At 37.3% G+C, this 9713-nt stretch overlaps 1 protein-coding gene across 1 annotated transcript; it reads right to left on the bottom strand.

Annotated features, from left to right (window-relative positions):
* Positions 1-423: 423 nt before the first annotated feature.
* Positions 424-8691, bottom strand: lamp1b (lysosomal associated membrane protein 1b). Its single transcript, XM_042494608.2, has 6 exons — positions 8331-8691; positions 4733-4926; positions 4501-4629; positions 4301-4367; positions 3593-3760; positions 424-3172 (listed from the first exon to the last, which is right to left on the bottom strand). Exons 1-6 carry the CDS (start codon positions 8389-8391, stop codon positions 3033-3035), a joined length of 759 nt encoding a protein of 252 aa, XP_042350542.1. The 5' UTR covers positions 8392-8691; the 3' UTR covers positions 424-3032.
* Positions 8692-9713: the final 1022 nt, after the last annotated feature.

The following is a 9713-nucleotide window of genomic DNA, read 5'->3' as shown; positions in this document are numbered from 1 at the left end:
AAATTGTTGTTTTTGCATTTTTTCTCAGGTCATTTTCGTGTTTGTTGTTTACTTCCCTTTTCTTTTTATTGTTGCCAGTTTCAGGTTATTTTCTTGCAATTATTATTTTTTTCTTAATTCTTTTTTTTTTTAATTTCTTGCTACTTTATGGGGTCATCTCTTAAGTTGCTCATTACTGTCTCCAAACAAGCCAATTTTCTTAGGTTTCAAAGGGTTTAAAAAAAAAGTCAACATTTACTCAAACTCTTTACACAGTAATGCGCTTTAGTCTTTGATACATAAAAAATAAAAACAAAACAATGCATTCTGAGTATTTAATACCACAATCATTCAGAAATTCACTGCACCTATTCTTCTAACGATTCCAAACAAACCAGGAACAGGTTTGACGGCTGACGAACCGCACGAGGGCAAAACACAAAGTCTCGTTCATTCACTTTTATTGACCTCTCCTTTAGAAAACAGTTCAAACAAATCCATTAAAACCTTATTAAATCACTACATGGACATTTAGATGCGGGAGAAAAAAAACAACATAAAAAACAAATATCTGCACTTTCTCCTACAACATCAAACAAAGCATATTTATGGTAGTAACAGTACACGAAGGCGATGTGAGACACAAAGAAAATGTCCCTGACATGGCAGCACACAGTGTCATTGAGTGAATGAGCGAGTACCTCTGTGGTATTGGCTTTACTTTAATCCCATCTCCGTCACAGCTGGGAAGGCACTGATGAACACTGACCAGAGCATTTTGGCCACTTTAATTGTTACATGGGGCTGTTTGTCAGAACTTTAGTGCAACGTCTTTCCCTTTAAGCAAGAAAAATCCCCAGTGGGCCCAAATCAGGGGAAAAGAAAACAAACAAAACCACCCAGTGGAGTAAAACACTTCAACATTATCACACTCTTACAGTGATGTCCTGAGCTTTTTCATACACGTAAAACAACAGATGTGGTTTTTTTTTTTCTTAAGCAACTCCTGTTGCGTGCAAATATTGTAACAGCAAAATCCAAACGAGTGAAGACTGTAAGTTCAAAGGACCCAAGAAACGATCTTTTGTATATGAACTTCTCACCCCGTTGACTTGAATTTGTGAAAAGTTTGTTTTTATCGCATCGCTCCACAGTGAACAAAGAATCCAAAAATAGAGAAAACTGCAAGTATTTTTGCTAAAAAATGTCAATATTTAAAACGTTTCCAGATACAAGTAGGTAGCGTCAGCATGTTCGCGTTTTTCACTGAGCTTGCACATGCGCGTTTCTCGTATGCAGAGGTGATTTATATTGTTTTAGCGAAATGCATGCACGAGTTGTGTGAGTTTGTAAATTGATATTTGCTGTAGTTTTCTGTTGTTAAACACTTTCCTGTTTACTGCGATTCAACAGTTATTCTGTCAGTTTTTGGATTCTCCGTTCACCGTGGAGGTTTTCTACCCGAATTCGATGCAACATTGGGTGAGTTACTGATATTGAAATTGTCATTTTGTTGGTGACGTATTCTTTCAAAGGAATATTTCTTCAATATGGGAAACATCAAGGAATACAGGCCTAAAGCTGTATGAGAGGATTGACGACAGTCTCATGTCTGTACGTACGGTTATATTAAAAATGCAGACAGCAGATGGTTTGCTTAGCATAAAAAGAGAAAACTGGGTAAACAGTTACCCTGGCTCTGTCTAAAGGTGCTAAATCTTACTACCAGCTCCTCTAAAACTCACTAATAAACACTTTATTTTTTTGTTTTTTTAATCTGTACAAAAAATTAAATGCAAAAAACATCATGTTGTGGTTAACGCTTACATGCCGAAGTATTTTATGGCTTTTTTAATAGTTTTTTTAAAATTTCCTTCTTCTTTTGCCATTTTGGGGATGTTTATTGGCGTGTAGCCCCCAGCTGATAGCAGTGTGCATGTGAAGTTTGGACGTCATAGAAAGATAGCGATTAGGTAATAGCAGCAGGACACATCCAAGAGAAAGCTACAAAAATCATGGACACAGCGGGGGGATATAGTGAGGCAAAAAGCTGGGGTTGGCTTTCACTTTAACACGTCACTTTGACATCAATAACAACAAGTAGGCACCAATCCTCCACAGCATACCTTAAATTAATGAGATATAATAAGTTAATTAGTGAGCTTTAGGGACCAATCACACGGAGAAGCGTCACTAAAGAAGCCAGCAAAACCATTTTCTATATTTATGTTTTCACGGCACACCTGCCAGGTGGAATCAATATTCTCATGCAACTCTCTGCAACAAAGCTAATAAATCTATTTCCCAGAATGCTGAATTATTCCTTTAAATGAGGCGAAGAGGCCCAAACACCGTTATCTTACAAAGCTTACAAATGCACAGTCAACATACAACAAGAGGGAACGAGCCGCATCATCACTAATCCCAGTGAGCAACTTAAATCCTGAATGAACCTCACAGATCATCTTTCAGGACTGGGTTTTTAGTGTGTTACATAAAATCTGCATACTTGGGCTAAATGTAGAGCTACAATAAAAAAAAGTCTTTACTGTCTGAAGTGGATTAAGTTAAACAGTCAGAAATATTCCCTTTAGAGTAACAACAAACCTCATCGACGACTAAAAGGTGGTCGCTCCAGAGCAGATAAACGATAAGAAAAGCTACAGTAGCAATTCCCTCAAAAATCCCACAAATCCCTCAAAATTCCTTTCACAGAAATCATAAATAGTACAATTCAATGTGAGACTCTCGTGGACCCTCTGATCAACAACACTCCCGGCTTTATGGAGCAGTTAAATCATTTCAATACAATCTCCAAACAAAGCCCCTTTTTTTTTTTATGAATGAGCGGGTCAGTTCAGAAAGAGCATTTCACCTCCACAAAGTGATGAAGACTAGTTACTGATGAGGGCAGAGAACAGCACACAGAGGCAGGGACGGGGAGGGACAGAGAGGGGACAAGAGGGGAGTGTTAAGTCTCATAAAACAGTGGTTAATCTGAGGGGAGGGACAGCGTGCTCTGGCCTCTGGGAACATAAGAGTGACCGGTGACCTCAGATGGTCTGGTAGCCGGCGTGGCTCCTCTTCCTGCCGATGAGGTAGGCCAGGAGCACGATGAGGACGAGACCGGCTAAAGCTGCTCCGACTATGATGGGGATCAACATGTCGTCTTCATCCAGCTGGCATTCCTCAGCTGAGAGCGAGGGGACAAATTAGAGCAAGAGAGCAGATTTATTTTGTCGCATTTTCTTTTCTTTTTTTGAAATTGTTTTTATTTTCTTTTTATTCTTTTATCTTTTCAATTTATGTTTTGTGTTTTATTTCCTTTTATTTGTGGTGTGATTGCTTTTAATGTTTCTGTTGTTTTTGGGCTGTTTCGTCGTATTATTTTATATTGACGTCACATGTCCAGCACCTTGCATTATTTGTCCTCTGGTTTTAATTTTATCCTAACTCTACCCCAGTTTCTTCTCGCTTGTGTTTGCTGGGACTGTTTGGCTTCCTGTTGTTGTATCGCCGTCTAAGCTCTGTGTTCTTTGTAAACTCTAATATTATTATTATTATTATTATTATTATTATTATTATTGTTGTTTTACTAGACAGAAGTGTTTACCTGCTCCAAACTGATCTCCGGTGAGGCCGAAAGGCTGCACCTGCACCTGGAAGGTGTTGATGGTCAAATCGTCCGCCACATCCAGAGTCTGCTCCTCACGGCACATGTAGGAGTACCCCAGGGTGCCCCGCAGGTAGTCCAGACTGCGGTTATGGGCTGAGACGGGATCTACAGGAGAGGACAGAACAGGGAATGATTACAGGAGGAAGACAGACAGGATACAAAGTCACACATTTGACGAATAGTTTTAAATGAAAGGAAATAAACCGTCAGTAACGTTTCGTCGTCAGCTCCAGAAAACACGTCACTTTGTTATATTATCTGAAAGATTATTCATAAAGACGACTGTGATAATTGGACTACATTAAACATGAGTTTTCCATAACTGTCAGATTTTCCAGAGCTTTCAGCTGCATCTATGGTTTTCTCTGTTGATTGTAATGTTCCCTTGCTGATACTACTTTGTCAAAATATCAGTTTTAAAGGCACTCTTGCAGCTCAGTGGTTAAGATTGCAAAGACGTTGCATTTCTTTCTCTCTTGCAGGTCACATTTTGTCCTTTGTTGTGTCTCCAAACTGACATCCATGGTACATTTTGAACCACACTACATGCATTATATTTCCATACCCAATATGAGCCGAAAAAACCTGCTGATTAATCTGATAAAAAGGCAGTTAGAGTGAATATGGGATGTAAGCTGCACTCACCTTTCATGTCTGGCCAGCCTGCTGACAGAGACACTTCACTCAGGTGGTACTTACTGGTTGTAGTATTCTGCAGAAAAACATCAAAATCTCAGTAACACTGAGGTAAGTTTACCTTAAGCTCCCGCTGCCATCTAGTGGCTGTTTCGGGAATTACATGGTGTCATTTACACATAGTTGTGAGGGCAGACAAAGTAACCTACCAGAGTAAAGGTAAAGGTGAGGTTGGTCTTTTCTGCATCCGTTGAGAGCTGCAGGGTGGCGTTGTCTTGGTCACATGATCCAGAGAACTTTGTCACATTGGGCCGCAGGTTCACAACATCCTGCACAGTCTGTAGATGAACAGGAGATCACATTTAGCATTTAAAACCTGTTAATGTGTCTATATTTTTAGCTCCAACAGAATTCAGACAACTGCTTGGGGGATTTAAGTACCTTATTCTGGGAGATGGAGTTAAAGGTGATGTTGAGCTGGAGACCCATGGATGCCAGTAAACAGGTGGTGCCGTTGCTGTTCTTGACCTGGTAGGTACCTTTCTCAGGTTTGCCGGGGTCTTTGTGCGGCGCAGCGGTGGTTTGGGCTGTTGTGTGCGGAGCAACGGTGGCAAAACCCTGGTGCAGGAGAGCACCTGCGAGAGGTATTCAGTTATGAGTCTACAGCACCTTTTACACATGCACTACAAACCTGAAATTATCCTAAGGAGCTGTGTGTGAGAACGCAAATATCCAAATGAGTTGGATTGAATAAACAGACGTCACCCTGCCATCTCCCTGGTACGATGTCTGTGTAACGTCTGATTGAGCTCATGTGTGAATACAGCAGGTAACTGTCCCGAAAATTCACAGCTAGTGAGTGGGTGTGCTGACATTTCAATCACAAGGCTTTTGCAAAAAGTGAAGAAAACAAACATCCGAGGGTGCAGAAAAGCGGTCATTTCTGCAAAGATGGCAAGAAAATGTCAAACTGGAGAAATGACGAGATTTGAAATTTCTGTAAGGGCCCACACCGAAACTGTCAGACAATATTAAGGATCGACAAAAGACTCTGACTCTTGTTCCCAATACCAGAGAGCACTGAGATTAGTGGTGCCATCTAGAAATACTATGGTGGAGCTTGATTTTAATAAGAAAAATAATAATATCGTGGCCATAACAAATAATATGTTTTTGTTTGTTTTTTTTTTTTACAGTTTACTGCTTCTATTTTTTGTCAGTGAACATGCAAGTGGTTTGAACTGGTCTGAACCACTATGGGGTGCTGCTTCCTTCTCAAACACACACCGTGTGTGAGAAGGAAAATCTAACCATTAATCCTCTATGAGAGAGGCAAAGCTTTCCTGGGTATGTACCACCCTGTTACATGCCGTCTTTGTCTTTAGTATAGATCACGTAGAGTACGTTATTAGGTTATCAGCAGCACACAGATTTTTACAAACAGCATTTTAACAACAGCTACTAATAGAAGTAAGAAGTATGGATCTGTTATTGGGTAATTCAGTGGTCAAAAAGATGCATTTGCAAAATGCAAAAACATTCATCTGCTGAAGGGAGGAAACTTTCTCCATGCTCACATTAAATCTCAGTTTCAAACGTTGACATATGAGCACGATTTTGCTTTAAGGTCAATTATGTTTCAATATGCAGTTTCCACAAGCGTGATGCAGAAACCTGAACCTCCTGGTCCAAATGCTGAGAATGTACTTTTCAGTGAAATAGGAAGAGTCTTGTGACCAGCAGTTAATCTCATGAACAATTCTGCATATTTATGGCCTCTGGATTAATCAGCAGGGCAGGAGGAGGAAATGCCACTTTTATAATGTTTAACCACATAACTGAACTTTTTTCACTGAGCCTCATGAAGTAATCTTGGGAAATTCATAACCTTCCCTCCCACGGGAAGTGGTTGTTAGATTTCAAAATCTTGCACTTTGATTTGTGGATGTTAAAAGTTGAAGATGAAATCCTGGAGTTGAAAAAAGTCTTGGTATTTCACTCTTGACGTGCAAGCTGGTTAGTTTGTTTATTGTTAGTAAAATCTTAAAATGAGTAAAAAATAAATGAATAATAAATTTATAATAAAGGGAGTTTCGACAAAAACAACTATTTTAAGCTTAGATTTGTTTTAGTTGTTTTCATGTGAGCGTTTGTTCCACATAATGTGTTCAGGAACTATCAGAAATTTTAAAATCGATATGAAAAACTATCAGCTCTGTTCTTGCAGTTTCTGGCTATGATAAATGGTGTAATTTTTTGATTTTTTAAAAAAGAAAATATGCATGTTTTTTTTTTTTTTTTAAGTGAAGCAAGACAAACCAGTTGAGAACAGGCAAGACAGGACAGAGCTTAATATACTGGATGACATGACAGGTTTGTAAATAAACAAACAAACAAGAGGGAAGAAAAAAGAAAAAACTAAAAGAGAATCAAGTCTTGTCGGGCGTGTACAAGCATGTTTTCTAAACACAAAATACGGCATAACATAACTGGAAATGCCTTCCCCCTTTTGCATCACCCCCTCCCTTCTCATAAATACAGTCCCTTACATCATTTTTAAAATACGTACTCAATAAGTAAAATACACAGATAAAGTACAATTACCTCCGAAATGAATTTATGTAGAAAATTTGAGTTTTGAGCATGTATTACTTTCTACCACTATTAATAGCACACTTCCACTTTTATCTGTCATTTTTCTACTGTTCACTTTCACTTTTGGGGAGGAATAGGGACAAACGCAAAGACAGGGTTACTGCAGCTTAAGGCAAAGTAGATTTAAGACTTTTAAAAACTTTTTAATGCCACTCAAAATAAAGTCTGGGACACTTTTCTAATAACTAGAACTAAAAAATATGTTTTATTTATTTGGGTTTTCAATTTTGCCAAAATATTTATAGTAATATATGTGCCTTTTTTTGCCCAGTGTAAAAGTTCAATTAACTACATCAAATGTTGAAAAAGCAACCATTTAAAAGGGACAAAAATGACAGGCAATGAATATATTATGTTATCATAAAAATGTATATTTGGTTTAACAACTTAACTGGAAATAGCTGCCATTTCTGGACAGTTTTCTTGGCAAATCTGTGTTGCAGTCAATCTGCATATGAGATTTCACAGTTTGGATTCCCATCATGGCGCGTTATGTTATTTTTAAAAAATTTTTTACAATGCAACATGAGAAAAAAAAAGATTCATAAATTCCTATTTCCCATATCTGAACATTTGTAAGACTTTAATTTAAGTCAATGCAATGACAATGCAGGCCTTATTTTAAGATTAATGAATTCAATGACATTTAAGACTTTTTAAGGATCTGTGTGAACCCTGAAAGAAGCAAAGTGACATTAATCCTGATACCTTTGCTCCGTGACTCATTTAACGCAGTTTTTGTTCCTTGAACTCATCATTTAACTACCCACACAGCATTCAGCAACCCCACATTAACCCTTTGAAACCTGGACTGACATCACTTTTTTTTCCCTCCATTCAAATGCCTTTTCGAAGTATTTTAACCTCTTAGCAAGATATATTCTAGAAATTATAAAAAACAGTTTTTTTAAAGCATAGGGGAAATGTACAAAAATATGTCATTTTAATTATCATAATGACATATTTAAAATTATATTCGAGAATTATTTCAATTTTTTTGTAATTTTATTTTATTTGTTGTTGCTTATTTTCAGATAATTTTCTTCTAAGTTTATACGAATTACTTGCTAATTTTGGTCATTTATTTTTAAGTTGCTCATCGTCTCCATCCCATGTTTTTGAAAGGAATTCAGCCAATTTGCTCAGATTTTAAAGGGTTTACTAAGATCTGCAGGCCTGACAAACTAACCACTACAAAGACCTACATTTCTACTGAGTCATCACAGTTTAAATCTTTAGAAAACACACAAAACTGTGTGTTTTTTTCCTTGCTAGCGTCGGTACAAACAGTTAGGAGCAGGATATCAGTGACCTTCGGTGACGTTACTGTTTATCTAGATAGGTAACCGTAATTAACCGTAGGATAAACCGGATCGTTACTCACCTAAAATCAACTGTAACGTTACTCCCAGGCACCATGACTGGACATTAAAAATCTGCGTCATGTTTCTTCGGCTCCCCGTCAAGACAAAATCACAGCAACACAACCAGACTGCTAGTTAGCTAGCTTAGCAGATGTTGTGCTAGCTAGGCTAACGTTAGCGTAACGACAGCAGCGAAGTAAAAAGTCACGCGCAGTGATTTGTCGGGTTGGTAAAGCGATGCTTCCGGTTACAAAAGCCACCACCGTGTCTGGCTACGAGTTTAAACTTTTTGTATATTTGTATGTGCTAGCTGCAAGGTTAACTTCGCTCGCCTTTAACAGTTTATCACCGCCGCTACAGCAAAAACTGACGCCGCGGTCATGTGACAGAGGCTTTAAGAAACACCCAGAAAGTCACGTGGTGCACAGCAGCAACACAACATGCTGGTATGATTTTTTTAATTTGAGACAACCCTTTAAAACTTAAGAAAATTGGCCTAAATCTTTTCAAAAAACATGAGAAGAAAGCAATGAACAACAAAAGAAGAAATGACTCAAAAACTGGCAAAAGTACAAGAAAAAAATTGTAAAAAAGGACAAGAAAATTACCAGAAAATTAGTAAAACAAAATATAATAACTAAAAAAGAAAGAAAGAAAAAAACAAGGTATACAACACTTGGAAAACGTGGTAAAAAAAAAAGATAATTCTGTAATATAATGTTAAATATGTAATTATGATAATTATAATTATAGATTTGTTTGTAGTTTTTTTAAATATTTTTTTGCAAATTGTATAACATTTTTACCAAGTTGCTCAAAGCCTTTTCTCCAGTGTTTTTTAAAGAAATCTCATCAATTTGTGTAGGGTTCATGTTTCAGATAGATAGATAGATAGATAGATAGATAGATAGATAGATATACTTTATTGATCTCAAAACTGAGAAATTGGGATGTAGCAGTGCCATACAGTAAGAACAGAGAATAAAGAGCACACATTTTAATAGAATATAAAGGAATATGCTTAAAAAAAACTAAAAAAAAAAAACAAACTACAAAAACTAAGAGACTGTACATATCACATATCTACATATATACATGTGTAAAGTACGGAACAGTATCTGAATAAATATAAATAAAAATAAAGTCAGCAGTGTAGAGTGACATGGAGCTAAGACTGGAGTTTAAAGCGCAGACAGAGGTGAGTTATTGTAAAGGTGAATGGCTTGTGGCAGGAAAGATTTCCTGTATCTGTCCTTTCGACAGATGTCTATGAGTTGCTAGCAGCTCCACCTATGAGATGTTTCCCCTTATTTCCCCTAAATTGACCCAAGTAGGTCAAATTATCCAATATTTTACAAAAAAGTCCAAAGACTGAAAACAGATTTGTGTATTGTAAATCTGCA

Source organism: Plectropomus leopardus, chromosome 10 (genome assembly GCF_026936395.1).
Source record: "Plectropomus leopardus strain MGB_pleo_1.0 chromosome 10, ASM2693639v1, whole genome shotgun sequence".
Lineage (NCBI taxonomy): Eukaryota > Metazoa > Chordata > Actinopteri > Perciformes > Serranidae > Plectropomus > Plectropomus leopardus.
The sequence above is the reverse complement of the archived record's forward strand: the minus strand, read 5'-3'. Positions and strand labels throughout refer to the sequence as shown.

Excerpts from the sequence above, each read along its gene's own strand:
- lamp1b (XM_042494608.2), bottom strand. The coding sequence starts at position 8,391 with ATGACGCAGATTTTTAATGTCCAGTCATGGTGCCTGGGAGTAACGTTA. Across the intron at positions 4,927-8,330 it reads AACGTTACAGTTGATTTTAG|GTGCTCTCCTGCACCAGGGT; the intron begins GTGAGTAACGAT and ends TACCTCTCGCAG. Across the intron at positions 4,368-4,500 it reads TCACCTTTACCTTTACTCTG|AATACTACAACCAGTAAGTA; the intron begins GTAGGTTACTTT and ends GTTTTTCTGCAG.